At 38.9% G+C, this 18,567-nt stretch overlaps 1 protein-coding gene across 2 annotated transcripts in view; it reads left to right on the forward strand.

Annotated features, from left to right (window-relative positions):
• The window catches only part of PRKCE (protein kinase C epsilon), a 335,363-nt gene that overhangs the window by 284,760 nt on the left and 32,036 nt on the right, over positions 1 to 18,567 (forward strand). For both annotated transcript variants that reach the window (XM_081315107.1, XM_081315108.1), the window contains one exon: positions 3,760 to 3,914. In XM_081315107.1, the coding sequence (XP_081171233.1) occupies positions 3,760 to 3,914 (155 nt within the window). The remainder of the gene's footprint in view (positions 1 to 3,759; positions 3,915 to 18,567) is intronic.

Below are 18,567 nucleotides of genomic sequence, written 5' to 3' on the forward strand. Positions count from 1 at the left end.
GAATCCAGTGAGAGGGAAAGTTCTTTATGCAGATTTTCTCAGGCTGAACACAATACATCAAAGACATTACCTTTTGTCTGGAATGTACATGAAGTTTCATTTCCCCACTGATAGTATCTTTCCGAATGTAAACATTAAATGCTCAGTGGTCATTTTTAGATACACACAACAAGTAGTTTGAGGATTTATTTCTCCTCACAGGAAGCTGTGGTCATCACTCACAAGTTCTCATGAGGAGTTCCCAAACTTGTTCTTCATGGTTTACATTTGGGTAGTTCTGGTAACAAAGATAATGTACTCAACACTTTCTCATGGATGTGAAGATGAAGTTGGGGTTCAAAGGAGTCCCTGTGATTGAGATGTACAGAGAAGAGTAATGCACTCATGAAAACTATTCTTCATAGAATTCTTAAATGCCCTACCACAATAACCATTGGAGGGATGCATGTTTAGTTCTGGCACACTTCAAAGAAACAGTGGCAGAAATGTTACTTCTCCCAGGGTAAGATTTAGTAGCTCAGCTGCTCCCCAAATTATGCTGCTCCCCAAGTGATTTATTGTACCATAAATAGATTTGTTTTATCTCACAGTAGGAATACTCACAAATCTCCCTTTGATTAAGTCTGTCAAAGAACTGATAAAAGGGTGGAGCTAAGCACTAAAGCCATCATTTCTTTCTTCTGCTGGACAGTTCGGTGCATTTAAGAAGTAATGGATTATAAAGTGAGTTGAGAGGTTAGTAAATTCTTCTTAAGGCAAAGCACAATCAAGGATCACAAAGGGATTTCATGGCAGTCCTGTGCCAATAATTGTACAACATTAAGAATTTTTGAAGTGGGGTAGGAGAGAGGAATCACCCACTTCAACCATTCTTCAACTTGAAATTTGTATACTAAAATACAGGTGCATAAACTCCAATAACTGTAAATTCTGCAAGTCCAGGCTTGCAAAAATAAGGAATGTCAACTCCATGTTTATTCATTTATTAAAAGCTTTTATAGATTATTATAATCCCAATGGATCATGTTCAGAATTGTATATTGGGAGAAGAGAGTAGTGTGGTTTCAAGTACCTTGTTGCACGCTGGTTGAAGGGCTGACACAGTTGTGATTCAATTTCCTTCTTCTATTCAATCCTTTCCGTTCCTGTTTGCTTGCACAATTAACAATGTATGTTTCACAGTCATTTATATATTATAGTATTATTTAAATTTATATGCATGTTTACTTATGAACTCTTCATGAGATATGTACTACGTAGCATGTTTTGCACAGAGCTATACACCCAAAACAGTCCTGGGAAGTTTACACTTTTTTATTTCTCTAAGATAGGTTCTGTGTAAAGCAAGCAAATGTGTCTAAAATGTTTTTAAAGGCATAAATCTCTCTCTTTTTAATTGAAAGAGTTAATTTTTTCCTCTAAACATAAATAAAAAAGAATTTAGCTTTTTATAAGAAATCATCTTTAGGAATGGAGTAGAATATAAGCTGCAATAAAAAAATACATAAATTTCTAGAAAAACCTACCTGAGGCTGTCATAAGGCTAATAGGCTGCAGTCTTTTGGCAGTCCCCAGCATATAGAAGGGAAGAAAGTCTTATTGAACATGAAGTTGACTGCATTCAGCATGAGGGTCATACATTATTCCAATCTGATGTGTGGCATATGGCATCAAGAAAGTAAGACAGGCAAAAGGAGCTTAGAGATGGAGGAACCAAAGCCTTATTTGATGTAGATGAATTCAAAGAGTAAGGTTTGTTTAGAATAGTTGGAAACTACAAAATGAGTATAAAAGAGCCTGAAGGAAAGGGACACTTTAAAAAGAAAAATTAAAAATTGGCAGAAGTACAGGTTCTGAGGAAAGGCTAAGTCCACCAAATATTAGATAATAAATCTTATTACAAAAATGACTTGATAATGAAGAATGAACTGTACATAGACAGATATTTGTTTCCCTAGTCTAGCCAGATAGAGCAAAACATCCAATTCAATGGATGCAAAATCCCTTATATATGCCTAATCAAGAATTATTTTACCCTCAAAGGATGTGCATGCAGCTCATTTCTGCTAAAACTTTAGCCAATCATTTGGAAACATTGATCTAGTAAAAACTGAAAAAAGCATGTGAAAGAACAATTCTATTTTTCATACTGGAGTAAAAACTCCTGCAAGTTTGAGGCTCTAAAACCCTGAGACTATTTTCCCATATAGTTATCCCTCTGGCTCTTCATTGTTTTGATTTTGAAGAGATCTTGAGCATCCTCATAACTGACTCTAAGGCTATTCCTCTTGCCAAATTTAAGTTACTATTGGTCTTGAGTTGACCAGCATAAACCTCACTATCCTTACCACAATCCAGTCTCTATTGGTTCTGTTGTAGCTCAATGCTGACTTGTATTACCATTGTGTTGCATAAACACGACATATTAAGCAACTTGGATGTCACCAACCAGTGGGAAACCATACAGAACACTGAATGCTTCTTGATGGAACTTGGAGAGGTATTACAAAAAAAAAGCAAAGCAAAACCAGCTTTTAAAATAATTGTATACTTAAAACACCCTATTCTTATTATTCAATAAAGTGCAAGCAGTGAAAATGTCTCTTGAAACCAGCTAACTGAATTAAAATTAAGTGTAATTAAGTTGTACAGTAGAAATATCAGAAGGTGAAACTTTCTGTCTCTGGTATAGCAGAGAATTGTGTTTTTTCAGCATTAGATCTATAGAATGAGGGATCAATGTCCTTTAGATGTTGCTGAACTAGTATCTCCAGCCATTCCACAGCTTGATTAGGGCTGCTAGCAGCTGTGATTTAGCAACATCTGTGGGGCCCTAGATTCCCCATTCCTAAGATTTACCTTATTTAAATTTGTTATACCCCCCCAGCTCCAATGAATTCTTATGTTTATATATATATAAAATTGTAATGTTTGAATGCATACAGTTTTCTGAATCAAATATACCCCATTTGTCTTCATAAAATACAGGAATTTTACCTAATCTTTTATTCTTCTTGCCAACTTTTCCAATTCTCTTATATATCGCCTATTGACTTCTCAGTAATACGCAACCAGCAGTGATTAATTTATCACAGGATATACACCCCAAACTCGTCCATAATGCAGTTTGGCTTGTTCTAGTTTAAGCTGATAACCTGTGGCCCACAAGCCACGAAAGTCACAACTTGCTTATCCCTGCTTTAGAGAACCAAGGAAAATGACAAAAAGTGACATTATAATATTCATCCATTGACTCAGAATTGTCTAAGAGCAGTCTTTTTCTTTTCTTTTGTATCTGCAAACAAATTTTCTTCCAGTTCAAGAATTTTATTGGAAAAGCCAAAATGAGGCTTTGAGTTATTTCATAATGTTAAAAATTAGAAAAATAAAGTAAAATAAAATGAGGTTATAAGTAGAAGTTTTTTTCATAGCAAATAAACAATGTCATGAATTGGTTTCCTAATGTTACACTTAAGCAAAAGATCGTCATACATCTATTATATTTTCCTTTAAAAACTAAAAAAACATAAAAGTTTCGATTTCAAAAAACAAATCTGTATTTTTTTTAGCCACTCTGCATTAGCTGAAGTACCCATAGTTTAATTTGGAAGCATTTGCTCCTCTTGTGCAGATAGTTTGCTGTTTCTTCCATTTTTTGGATAAAGATCTAATTTCCTGATGTGCCATGAATGTATAGTAGCATCTTTGTGAAACTCAGGCAAAAAACAATGAAATGGCTCTATTTTTTGTGAATTTTAGGACCGCCTATTTTTCGTCATGGAATATGTCAACGGAGGAGACCTAATGTTTCAGATTCAACGTTCACGCAAATTTGATGAGCCTCGCTCCCGCTTCTATGCAGCAGAAGTCACATCGGCACTCATGTTTTTACATCAACATGGCGTCATCTACAGGTACTTTTCTTTCAGAGGTTATAAAAAAAGAATTATTAAAGCTCTTCATTTCATTAGTGTTGGCTAAAGTCCAGGGTCTCTTAGCAACCGTATTGGCTGTTAGTTTCTGCTTGCTAACACAGAACTTTTTTTCTTACTCTTTCTGAGGTGGGGAGAAGACTGTTTATCATTCTGAATGTTAGCATTTGAATCGTCTCTGCAGGCCTTGCCAGCTGTGGTTGCCAGTTTTGTATTATAAAACAAGCAACGCTTATTTTAAAAACTTGGCACGCTGTGACCCATCGTTGACTTTGGTTGCGGATCAGGGCAATCTCTTCAGTTCTCTTCTTCTGCCATGGATTTCCTTTCATTTCGGAACTCCCTGCCACTTCCTGGGTTTGTTTGTCTTAATTGTCTCCAGTCTGAGATGGGATAATCATACGATGAGGCTTTGTACACAAAGTCTTGATGGTGAGGGTGAAGGCTCAGCCACTAACAGGAAGAACCTCTTTGGAGACAACTTGAATTTCTTCCCTGTAGCCCCTGATTGGCATCTGGCTGAACAATAACAAAATCTGAATTGCTAACTTTTCATTATGCCATGAAGAATACACTTAGAGATAAATATTTATTATTAGAAACAAGGAACTTCTTAATACATTTTCACCTATTATCTCTCGTATGTTATTAAGGCCTTTATCTTGTCGTTTCACTCTTCCTCTCCTTCTTTTCCCCTTAAAACAAAAACAAAGAAAAGTAACTGGCAGTTTTTCACGACTTCAGATAAAATTTGGCAGGCATATACAGAAGAAACTGCAGTAAGGGAAATTGGCTGTGGGATCACTTCTCTTTCATGAAGTACTTGAAGAGGGCAGTCACAAAGCACTATTCACAGGGAGGTTGCTGCAGATATATCATTGCCAACTACCAGTAAAAATGAAGCAGAAAAATAATACCTGTCTGGGAGCACATAGGAATATGTATTGGAGGGGAGAGAAAATTAAGAATTTGTTGCTTTTCCTATCCAGATCTTGCCAGATTGAACCTCAGTGTACTGGGAATTCAGTGGCATAGACGTCAGTCCATTTATTCCTCTGAAAGAGAGCTAAGCAACTTAAAACTTACTACAATATTTTAAGAGCAAAACAAGTCACATATAATACATAATACACACTATATTCCAGAAAAAGAGAAAGACAGGAAGAGAAAGATTTTAATAAGGATTCTATAAATGGTATTTTATTCCCCCTCTTCATCCTTCAGTTCTTTTCAGAAAAAAAAAAATCTTACCCTGGTACATAAAAATTCCTAGAAAAATTCTGATTCTGTACTTACTTTGGAAAATTTGATTTCTATGCTGTTGATACTTCCATTTCCCAATCCCACTGCAGCAATTTGAAGACAATATGTATTTGTATGTGTTTACACCACATACTCAGAAATGCCGAGAACAAAAAACAAAAATAATTACTTTCCCGCAAATTGCCGAAAGAGCAACAATCTCCCTCAACTCCACATCATATAAAAGGGAACTCCTCCTAGAGCAATAATCTCCTAGAACAACAATCTCCCTCAACTCCACATCATATAAAAGGGAACTACAATAAATTGCCTGCACCTGAAACACACTCACTTCTTGTGTGTTCATATGTCTGTCCATAAAAAAGTCTGACCCCAAAAAATAGATCATATGAGGAGGCAGGGCTGAAAAGCAACCAAGCCACCATTCCCTTTGAAAGATTTGCTAACATGGTTGCAGCCAAAGAACTAAGAAGTGAGATAAAACTAAGATTTCCTCGAATGGAAACAACTACTATGCCTACAGAACCACAGTATTTCAGGGCACAAACTAGTTTCTTAGCAGTGTAACATGCAACATAGCTGAGCTGAAAATAAATAGAACAGAGATGAAGTCATGGAATCTCAGAAACATGGAACCAATCAGTAAAGTGGAAGTGCTGTTACTGCCTATATCTTTTGTGTTGTGTACTCAACAAAAATAAATTATTTACAGTCAAATCTTTTTTTTAAAAAAATTGCCTTGAATGTGTCACAATGTCATGACCTATTTTCGATTTAGTGCTATTGTACAGAAAGAAGATGGCTGTTTTTAACAAAGTTGTTGAGAAATAGGATCTGCTCCTATCAGTCAAAATTCCCATCACTATAATTAAGAAGCAGATAGCCAGCTGCCAAACAAAGTACCTCTTCTCTGCATTGCCTGTATAAATGCAGAAATTACTGGTCTTTAAGTCTTACTAGTAGTTGTAGTTCAGTGACATCTGGAGTGCCAAAGATTGCATTCTCCTGCTGAGAGAAAGGATCAATGTCATGCAATGTGGAAATTTCCATGAACATTTTCTTCTCCAATGGAAAGAAACCAAGAGTGGCTTATGTCTTCATGCCTTTTTCTTATATGATGGAAAACCAGGGGACTGGCAAAAGAAAAGAATTAGTTGAGAATTTCAGTGTTGTATCACCCTTTGTAACAATAGAGTAAGCCTCTGATTTTAATGGACTTTACAGAAGGAAGAATATCTGTTTAAGCTGAATGATGTCCATTAAACTGAGGATTTACTGGTAGATATAATTAGGGAAAGGTGGCCCATCAAGTAACCTGGCCTCAAACCATTGTAGCACTTTAACGGTGATAATCAACACCTAGAAGCAAATCAGCAAGAAATGCAGTTCCTGCAAAAGAGATGGCACTCTCTTTGGATTTGCACAAAATCATGTGCATTTTCAGCCAACTGAAGCTTCTGGTTACTCTTCAAGGGCAGCCCAATGTAGTATGCATTACAATAGTCCAAACAGGAGGTGACCATGGTGTGGATGACTGTGAGAAGGACCCTTAACAAATATCAAAGAAGGAGCCATTTTTTTCATTTCCTTGAATTCCGAGCACATCAGAAGATATGTTTTTTTTTTTTTTGAAGAACGTAACTACAGCAACTCTGGCCCTTTCTCCCCAAAGAATTTTGCATTACTGATATCCCTGAAATATAATTGACACACATAAAAAATGTGTAATGTGGATGAAGTGATACTTGGCTTATTGTAGGATGTACAAATTGCAACTACTTTTCAGGTTGCAGTCACCATAGCCTGGTTCTTGAGAACATACAACAGTAGTGGACCTTATTCATGATGACAAGGTGGAAGCTTACCACAAGGAGGTTGAAGGATTGGTGAACTGGTGTAAGGAAAACAGCCTAGTTTTAAATACCGGAAAAACCAAAGAGATCATTGTCCATTTCAGAAAACGCAGGCACGGCCATACTTCTCTGTGCATTAATAATTCACCTGTGGAGATGGTTACCAGCATCAAATTCCTGGGTGTGCAGCTAACGAGTAGGCTGGCTTGGTCGCTCAACAGTGAGAAACTGGTGAAGCGGGCACAGCAGCACCTGCATTTTCTGCATCGCGTGAGAAAAGCACATCTTCCTTCCCCTATCCTGACCACTTTCTACAAGGGGACGATCGAGAGCATCCTGTCATACAGCATCACAGTCTGGTTTCGAAGCATCACTGCTTCAGACAGGAAGGCGGTGTAGAGAGTGGTGAGGATGGCCGAAAAGATCATTGGCAGTTCCCTCCCCTCCATCCAGGACGTAGCACAGAAGCGTTGCTTGAGCAGGGTCTGTAAGATTATCTGGGACATTACACATCCTCTTCATGACCTGTTTTCCTTGTTACCTTCTGGGAGGAGGCTTCATGGTATCTGTAGCAGAACATCCAGATTCAGCCATAGATTCATTCCATAACAGCATTAACCTTGTGAACTCTCAAGCTTCCTCCTTCTGTTATATATTCAAGATGGACAGTATTTAATATTTATTTGTTATGTAATGAAGGGGTGTGGGTCTATACAAATGTTGTACATAGTATATTGTATATAGTATGGTTAGGTGTGTGTCGTGTATGTGTTTCACTTTGAAAGCGGGCATTTTTGATGTGTGCCGTTGTGCCCACAGTAAAAAAATGTCAATAAAGATTATCTTATCTAGAATAGATAAACATGAAAACATAAACCTCAAGGATTTTTCATGAATGTAGAGCCTGTCATATATAGATGCCCACTGCAGTTCTTCAACAGAAGAAAGATAATAAATTGAAGCACACATGCCTGGAGGTCACAGTCAACAAAACAAGATTTGGCAACTCCATCTGAATTAGCCCAGTGAGCCTTTGGCTGAGGTGACATTTGAAGAACAGTCTTCTGGATTTCTAGAATTTGGCCCATTCCAAATTACCTTCCCCTTGTACCTCCAACTGGAAAGGCTACTGGAGAGTGGCACTTGTGCCATTGTAAGAGCTATACCTTCCTTAATATTCATCTGCATCATGTAAACAGATCATCATGTAAACAGAGGCTTGACGTTAACATGGGAAGAATAGGGTGGGCCTTTTGTTAAAAGGAAAAAGGAGAAACCAAAGAAGGCAACCATGAAGCATGCCAAGTTTACATTCCTGAGAGGGCAGTCGTTTTCCTGTAGAGTTTGTAGGAAGGGGACCAGTGCTTTCTCCCTGATAACACTAATTCTACGAAGAGGAAGTTGGGAAGCAGTATTTATCTTCTGTTTAAACGTCAATTATTTTAGTTTATTTGGTTGTTATATTTACTTAACAAGAAACTAAAAATGAGCCTGTATTCCCTAGCTGAGCTGAAAAATATATGCTTTTATATACAGAAAGGGACAGAAGCACATATGTCTTATTTTATTTTTTTTCTATATACACAGAACTTCCCTTTAACGTTTCTCTGGAGAATAAGGAAGACTGCTTGTGAAATAGTTTGGTATCAAGAGAACTGAAAAAGAATTACATTTCTCCAGTATACCTAGTAGTTGACCTTTAAATTTTTGAGCTAAAATAGTATTTTTGCACTGATATTTTTTATCATCAGGAATTTAAATATTTACTGCACTTTGCCCATTTCATCCAGATGCTTTGGAACAATTTTAATCTTTTACAGTTAAACACTTGTATGTTTAACTTTTACAGTTAAACACTTGAAATCCAGATACATTATTGGTAATCTACTAGTAGTGATTAAGTGAATAGAGGACTAGTTGCAAGATCTTCTCTTTGGAATAAACATACTCATCATTGCTGTGGGAGAGAAGTAAGAGTTCAGGTGGCAGCTGAAGTGAGGTCAGAACAACCTAGAACTCTTCTTGCTAACCTCACAAGGACCCAAAAGGAATGACAGTAGGGATTGTTGTTGTTTTTCCTGCAACAATTTGAAATATCTTATCCTGACAAGAATGAAGGCAACCTAAGTATTCTTAAGGGATCTAGATAATCCACTTCTTTTAGACTTCTCATCAACTGCAGACAGACTTCTCAATAACCTTCCATAAATTGGGAAGGATGGAGATATGATTATAGCTACCTAAGAATGTTGGGTCCAAGAGGGGCTACAATACTGCCTCTCAAAGAAGCCAACATCACACATTGATCCAACCATGGCAACTCCCTGGCTGCTTTTGTAATCAGGAGGTGGACAGGTTCAAAGAACAGGTGGCCAAACTGTGACCACAGAGAAACTTGGTCATTTTATTAGTAGTCATCAGTTCAAACTTAGTTCATATAACAAAACCAGGCCCTAGGCACCTCAGCTGGACTGCCCAGTTAGAATGCAATCCAGAGCTGATTTAACTGACTTTATCAGAAAGTCAGAATAGTGGTCTTATAGATGATCCTGCTGGCCTTCCCTGACCATTAGGAGACTGAGTCACTCTGAACAGTGTCTATATAATGTTAACCATTTCTCTGTAGAAGGAGCTATTCTGTTAGAGTAAACCCATGAATCCTATGTGGTATTAAGGACTTTATATAATACACTGTGCCACAAATTTTGAACCCAGCTAGTTAGGTTTAAGGTTTGGGTTCTCAGAAAATCTGTTTCTGTCATTTACTCATTGGCATCCACAACAATCACACTTTATTCCTGGTGCTAGAGATATATCTGAAGTGGCACCCCTCATTTAGCAATGCTTGTTTCACTCAAAGGAAACTGGAGAAGAATGAACACTTTTAGATCTCTTCTTTTCTCCAGATCACATTGTTAGGACTTTCCTAAGCATTCTTCACATGGGAACAATAAATCACCTTCTCTAAAATTGTATGGTGTTTTATTGTGCAAAGCTCAGAGCCCAATAATTCAAATTATTTTAAGTAGCTATGAGCTTAAGCAGTACTTTTGCTGCGTCTTATTTTTCTGCATCAGATCTCCCGAGCTTGTCCAGGACTATTAGTTCAGGCTGTGTTTGAAATCTTTTAAAAAAATCATTATTGATCCCATTGACTGTACAACTTTCACCTGCCATATTTGGTAAATAGTCTATGTATTTTTTCAAGCCCTCTAACATCACAGAAATGCACAACTGCTTTCAATATTCCAAACATGATATATTAAATTGCTTAACATTATTATCTCTGCTGTGCAGTTTGGGAGGGTTAATTCTTCAGAAACTATAAACTGACAGTCCCTGACTGAAATCTGTCCTCTGAGAGGTACCATCTGCAATTGCCAGTTTTGAGTCAAAAATAAAGGATGGAAGGGTAGCAGTTAAGAAGAGGGAGTCAAGCTGTTCTCCAAATCACCTGGAGGCAGGACAAGAAGCAATGGATGGAAACTAATCAAAGAGAGAAGCAACTTAGAACTAAGGAGAAACTTCCTGACAGTTAGAATAATTAATCAGTGGAACAACCTGCCTCCAGGAGCTGTGAATGCTCAAACACTGGAAGTCTTTAAGAAGAGATTGGACAGCCATTTGTCTGAAATGGTATAGGGTTTTCTGCCTGAGCAGGGGGTTGGACTAGATGACCTCCAAGGTCCCTTCCAACATTATTATTATTATAAAACTTTTATTCATAAAACATGAAACTCAGTCAGCTGAACACTCAAATTATTGTTGTTGTTGTTGTTGTTGTTGTTGTTGTTGTTATAAATTCACTCGATTGCTAGCTTTGCAACTGCTAAGAGTTTGACTCACCTTCCATTTTCATATAACTCTTAGAAAACCTATTTGCCAGCAGACATAGATGGGATTAGCAAAAAAATAGCATATTTATTTCTATATTATAAGATATAAGCCTACTCAGAATAGGCTCTACCAGTAGGCAGAATGAGCCAGTTGGAATAGAAGCATGCAGGAGTCAGGTGATAAAATTGTATAGAAGGAGAGAGCTGTAGATGATGACTGTGCTGTCTACATATATATTTTCCAATCCTCTGTATGACTGAGAAGACTTATCTTTTGTGAGTCTTGTATAAATATTCAGCTGCATCTAAAGAAGGCATGGGTAGATTGTTACCTTTTTGCCCTAGAGAGCAAAAAGGTTTTCAACTAACCATATAATACTGGTATTTTTAAATCAGTGTTCTATTTGATTGAACCCCATTCCCTTTTATATCATAATGGGGAGGAATAACATTTTTATAAACATTTTTATATTCAAGGTGCTGGTGATGACCTATAAAGCCCTAAATGGTGAGGGTCCGGGATATTTGAGGGAACACCTGCTGCCAGCATCAAGTTCCCTTCGTCCAGTGCGCTCCCACAGGGAGGGTCTCCTCAGGGTGCCGCCGGTTAAAGACTGCCGGTGGGTAACACCCAGGGGGAGGGCCTTCTCAGTGGGTGCGCCTGCCCTGTGGAACCAGCTGCCAGTGGAGCTGAGGACTGCCCCCAACCTCCGTTCATTCCGCCGGGACCTGAAGACCTGGCTTTTCGAGCTCTCAGGCCCAGGCTGAGAATATTTTTAATTTTAATTTTAAGTGGGTTTTAATTTTCTCAGGGTTCTATTTAATCTCTTTTAATTTGTTTTAACGTTTGTATTGACTGTTTTTCAAATGCCCTGTAAACCGCCCTGAGTCCTTCGGGAAAGGGCGGTATATAAATCTAAATAAAATAAAAAATAAAATAAATAAAAAATTTTATAAAGTAGAGATCTATCAGACAGACAGACAAGCAGCCTTATTGGTAATACTAAAAACTTATCTAGTATAACATGCCTCTAAAAACACATTTCATTTTTTTAAAAGTATGCACATAGACTAAGCAAAGGAGCATGAACTTTACTACTGGAAATTAAAAGCTTCATCACAGTAGTACTTATGTCAACAGTTCATTATGGTACAAGGTACTTGATATGTTGTTCTATAAATAATACAAATAACAGTTCTTACATAACAGTCAGTTCTATTTGCCCATGGAAAGACTTTTAATTGCAAAAATCTCTTTAAGTCCCTCCTTCAGTAGCAGAAATTTGTTAGGGGAGGAAATATTGAACTAAAAACTATTTGTTTCTTCCTTTTGAAGATACTCTTGAGAGCACAGCTGAGATTTTTTTTCCCCTTTTTAGCCTGGGATAGTATGATGGGAACAATATACTTTTGATAACTTAATTCATCACTACTGTGTGAGTTTGGTTTTTACCAACATGCAAACTGGACCAAAGAAAAGGAAAGAATAATAACACAATACAGGTAGTCCTCGACTTACAACCACAATTGAGCCCAACATTTCTGTTGTTAAGTGAAACTTTTGTTAAGTGAGTTTTGTCCCATTTTACAACATTTCTTGGCACAGTTATTAAGTGAATCACTGCAGCTGATAAGTTAGTAACCTGGTTGTTAAGTGAATCTGGCTTCCCCATTGACTTTACTTGTCAGAGGATTGCAAAAGGTGATCACATGATCTTGGAACACTGCAATGGTCATAAGTATGAACCAGTTGCCAAGCTTCTGAATTTTGATCACATGGTCATAGGGATGCTGCAAAGGTTGTAACTGAAAAATTTATTTTTTTTTATTTTATTTTAATTCCATTTATATCCCGCCCTTCTCCAAAGACTCAGAAACAGGCTCATGAATTTGCAGATTCACATCCATATGTAATCTTATTTAAGAATTGGCATTCTTGATTAGAAATGTTTTAAAATTTTACAATACAAACTCAATTAAATTCATTTGACAGAAGGAGGAATGGAATGCTTTCACATCTCCATATGAAGTAAAGGTTACTTTCAAAGTCAAGATCCATCCAATACAGCTTGTGTTTTAGTAATGAGCCTCAACTTCAAAGTTATTCACTTTGTTATATATTTATTTCTATGTCTATCTGTCTGTCTAATCTCTTTACCTTTTTTCTGAAGAACCCTGATGAGGTCTTTATCAAGGAGCCTGCTATTAAGAGTTTATCCTGATAACTAATAAGTAATCAAGATGAATCCCTGTTCATTTCAGTCTTGATTTGCATCCAAATTTGCATCCAAATCTTTGTACAAAGATGTTGTATAAAGGAGACAGCTTTAGTTACCTTGATGGATCTGTGCTGGGAACTAGACAAGGAGAATGTAATTCTTTTAGTTTGGCTGGATTTCTTAGTGCTTAACCATAGTGTTCTGCTAGTTCATCCTTCCCAAAAGAAACTGAATAATATTGTGCTGCATTTCCCCAAAGGCAGTTTCAGAAGGTAATGTTGAATAGATTCTACTTGACATACTGACCACTACTATATGGTATCCCACAAGGTTCTTCCATGTAACAGAATATCAGTATGAAACTATTGGGAAAGTGTGTATGCTTTGTTTTCAGTATTTTTCCATTAAAAATTGGGTTAAAATCCGCATAGTTCAAAATTCCTGGATACTCTAGTTTATGTGTAAGGCCACTTCCACTAACTTGATGTTTTTGAAATGTGTTTGAGTTTCAATTCATCCCCAGCCACAGTGACCTTTGATATCCTCCTAAAGAGTGGCAAGCTCTGAGATAATCTGAGATAATCTTGCTCATGAAACCCAGTTAGTAGGTATGGGTTTGTTTTTTTCAACATGTGTATTTGTTTTATTTACAAGATACACTCATTTGGCATTTATCTGAAAATACCTGAATAAGCACTGAACAAGCAGTGGTGTGTCTGCTAAGTTAAATTAAACTTTACAACTCGGTTGCATGTAAACTCAGCAATAATGTCTATAAATGGCTTCCATGACGGCCATGGACCTGACGCAGGTAATTTCTGAACCAACTCATGAGGGAGGCCACACCCTGGACCTAGTTTTTTATCTGGACGATGGTTGGATGATCTTGGTGGGGGCTCTCCATTTATCATGCCCCTGTCATGGACGGATCATCACCTCCTGCGGCTGGTCTTCCGTTTTACCACCCCCCGCCGTGGGGATACGGAACCAATTAGATGGTACCGCCCCAGGCGCTTAATGGACCCCGATGGGTTCCAGGCAGCGCTGGGATCCCCACCTGCCTCCGTCGCTCACAACTCGGCGGATGCCTTAGTGGAAGCCTGGGAAAGGGCAGCCACTGAGGCACTGGACCGAGTTGTACCCTTGCGGCCCCTGACCCGGTGCAGATCCCAACGAGCTCCATGGTTCTCCGCGGAGCTCCGGGAGATGAAGCGTCGGAAACGGGGCCTAGAGAGCTGCTGGAGGTCCAGCCGATCCGAATCCGACCGATTGCGGTTAAGAACCTATATTAGGTCTTATCTCGCTGCGATGAGGGTGGCGAGGTGTAATTACTTCTCCACCCTCATCGCGTCCGCAGATAATCGCCCGGCCGCCCTGTTTAGGGTGACTCGCTCACTTCTTAATCAGGAGGTGAGGGGGGATCCCTTACAGGGTCGTGCCGAGGAGTTTGGTCAGCATCTGTCGGATAAAATCGCTCGGATTCGGACCGGTTTGGACTCCAGCTGGGCAGAGTCTGACGATCAGGACACGGGCGGTCTTGTCAATGTTATCTGGGAGGAGTTTGATTCTGTGACCCCTGATGAAGTGGACAGGATTATGGGGAGGCTGAGCTCCACCACATGTTTATTGGACCCGTGCCCTTCCTGGCTGGTTTATGCAGCTAGGGAGAGGACACGAGGCTGGTTCCAGGCGGTGATATCTGCTTCTTTGAGTGAGGGTAATTTCCCCACCGTCTTGAAGGAGGCGGTGGTGAGACCCCTCCTCAAGAAGCCTGCCTTGGACCCAGCTGTGTTGAACAACTTTCGTCCAGTCTCCAACCTTCGCTTTCTTGCGAAGGTTGTTGAGAGTGTGGTGGCGCATCAGCTCCCTCTGGTCCTGGATGAAGCGGATTATCTGGATCCGTACCAATCGGGTTTCAGGCCCGGGTACAGCACGGAGACGGCATTGGTCGCTCTGGTGAATGATCTCTGGAGGGCTCGGGATAGGGGATGTTCCTCTGTCCTCGTCCTATTAGACCTCTCAGCGGCTTTCGATACCATCGACCATGGTATCCTGCTGCGGCGTCTCAGGGGATTGGGAGTGGGAGGCACAGTTCTTCGGTGGTTCTCCTCCTATCTCCTGGGACGTTCGCAGTCGGTGTTGGCAGGGGGGCAGAGATCGGCCCCTAGGTCTCTCGTTTGTGGAGTTCCTCAGGGGTCGGTTCTCTCGCCTCTCCTGTTCAACATCTACATGAAACCGCTGGGTGAGATCATTCGTGGTTTTGGAGTTGGGTATCATCAATATGCTGATGATACCCAACTTTTTATTTCTACCCCAAACCACCCCAGTGATGCCCTCGCTGTGATGTCCCGTTGCCTGGAGGCGGTTCGGGTCTGGATGGGGAGGAACAGACTTCAACTCAACCCGGACAAGACTGAGTGGCTGTACATTCCGGCATCCCGGGACATTCAAAATGTTCCATCCCTTTCTATGGGGGGTGAGCTGTTACCCCCCGTGGATAGGGCTTGCAACTTGGGAGTCCTCCTAGATTCACGACTTACTTTGGAAGATCATGTAGCAGCTGTGACTAGGGGGGCTTTCGCCCAGGTTCGCCTGGTGCGCCAGTTGCGGCCCTATCTGGACCGGGATGCCCTGTGTACGGTCACTCATGCGCTCGTGACCTCTCGCCTTGACTACTGTAATGCTCTCTACATGGGGCTTCCCTTGAAGACCACTCGGAGGCTCCAACTGGTACAGAATGCGGCCGCGAGAGTTGTCTTGGGAGTTTCCCGGTACTCCCATGTTACACCTTTGCTCCGCGAGCTACATTGGTTACCAGTTGTCTTCCGGGTGAGGTTCAAGGTCTTAGTGATGGTTTTTAAGTCCCTACATGGCATGGGTCCGGAATACCTCGGGGACCACCTGCTGCCGGCGTCAACTCCCCTCCGCCCTGTGCGTTCCCACAGAGAGGGCCTCCTCAGGGTGCCTCCAGTCAGAGAATGCCGGCTGGTGGCCCCTAGGGGGAGGGCCTTCTCTGTGGGCGCCCCGGCTTTGTGGAATCAACTGCCGGTGGAGCTCCGGATGGCACCGGATCTCCGCTCCTTCCGGCGCGGGTTAAAGACCCACCTGTTTGAACAAGCTGGCCTGGCCTGATGGGGAGTTAATTTGGGTTTTAAATATTTGTATATTTTATTGTTTTATCTTGGGCATTAATTTAATTCTATTTTAACTTTTGTAGTTTTGTATTTTTATCATATGCCCTGTTCACCGCCCTGAGTCCCTCGGGAGAAGGGCGGTATAAAAATTTAATAAAACTATAAACTATAAACTATAAATAAGTATGGTCTCTGAAGACCTGTCTAATCTTACTTTTGAAGCATTCAATCTTTGAACTTGATCAGATTGTAGTTTAATAGTCTCATACCATTGTTCCATAACATGTGTCATTTTTTCAAATAATAAAAAAGCTGTTTTACTGCAAAGGATTAAGGGTTTTTTGTTTATCTTGCACAATATAAAATTAACTTACACCTCACTGCTTCTATTCATTTATTTTATTTTATTTGCTTTGTAATTACAGCAAGACAGCTTACGGTCAGATACCTTTGTAGCTAATAAATTGGTAAAATACCTTTTAAAGATAAAGTTATCATTGGATAAATTCATCTTATCCTTATTTAAACCCACTGAAGTTTCAATGGAGAAGCGGACTACTAAAACATTAGAGAATATATTCTTATAAAAGATAGAAAGAAGAAAAATAGAAACATTATAGCACCTACATAGAAGTTGCTCCAACCACTTCAAGTGATTGATAAATATTTGGTATTTGCACTATTGTTTGTTATCATTTGAAATTATTCACTGGACAGAATTTGCTTTTGCTTATTTAAGGCTGACTCTTTGATTTCCAAATTAGAAATGTTTAAAAAAGCTTACTTTCTTCTAAGCTACCAGCATTATAAATTAATAAATTAATAAATAAAATTAATAAATTATGCGCTCTTGTGGATACAGATTTAAAGGCTGGTATTTGTCATCAGTATACAGGAACCAAATAAAGGGAAAAAATAATTCTCTAGGTGTTTCTGTTAAGACAGACATGCAGTTGTATGCAAAATTAGGCATCCCTCCTCAAACTGTATGTTTTGGTACATCCCATGGATTCTCAGTAATATTCAAGCCTGTGTATATGAAAGCCATTTCAAAACCTTTATTTTTCTTCCCTGTTAGTACATTGTTTTAAAAGTATGTTTCAGACAATCGTCTTATGAAATAGCCAAACTGTGTTCAGCTTCAGTTTTCTTAAATCAGACCTTAGCTAGAAGTGTCCCACAGTGGTTAGATTTGCAAAACAAATCCCCAAGACACAAACAGAACCTCACTGGAAATACTCAAAAGTTTACAATAATAATCTGGGAGAGTTGTCAGAAAGTTTTTTTTTCTGATCTCATCACAAAAGTCATAATCTGTAATATGCAAATGAAAACTGATGAACTTTAAACATTTTGGACTAGGTATTTTGGACAGGTGAAACAAAATTTGAACTGTTTGATCACAACTAGACAAGAAAAAAGGTGAAATTTTTAAAAAGAGCACCTTGCTAATTTTAACCATGGGGATGATGGTTCTATTATATTTTAGAGTTGCATGGCAGCCAATAGCAGAGAAAATACTGTGTGAGGGGAAGGGAAGAATATCAGTTTATCCTTGAAATTAATATCCTAATCCAGCGAAGAAATTAAACTTGAAAACTATTTCAACCTTAAAATAGCAAGAAAGAAAAAAAATGTTTTGGAATGGCCTTCATAGTCTCAGATTTGAATGTCACTGAGACCTCGAATATGCAACGGGTGCAAGGAGACCTAAGAATATTTCTGAGCTAAAAGAATTCTGCAAGGAAGATTGGGGGGGGGGGGAAAACAATGATAAGCAAGAATAGAAAAATTCTTATTGTGCTACAGGAAATATTTGGAGGTTTTACGAAGTATTGAAAGGTTATTCAGAATTTGATATCTGCCGTATTCACTATTTTACTTAAGTTCTGTAAAGAACTGTACTTCTATAAAGAAAGTATACATTCAAATTTACAGAAATCTGTTTAACTTTATACCATGTAGAAACTTTGTTAGTATTTGTTTTCTTAGGGTTTCCTTAAAATACACAATTTGATAAAAATGTGCTACATTTTTGCATACAACTGCAGTCTCCCTGTTAACAGAATATTCGGGTGTTCCTTTAAGCAGATTTCAGGAAGCTTTTAGCTCATAAAATTCTGACTGCAAAGTGTTTTTTAAAACCCCAATTTTCTGATGAAATTAGTTTGATGTGACTGTGTATGTGTGTTTGTGTGGTGTGCACACTATGGGATTACAATTGTGATAAGTAGATTCCATTTTTTCCAAAGGCAGTTCTATCTTAAAACACTGTGAAGTAGGATATAGTTTGAGAGACTCCAGATTCTCTACTTAACACTTTTATCTCT

Source organism: Vipera berus (genome assembly GCF_964194415.1).
Source record: "Vipera berus genome assembly, chromosome: 1".
Taxonomy (NCBI): Eukaryota; Metazoa; Chordata; class Lepidosauria; order Squamata; family Viperidae; genus Vipera; species Vipera berus.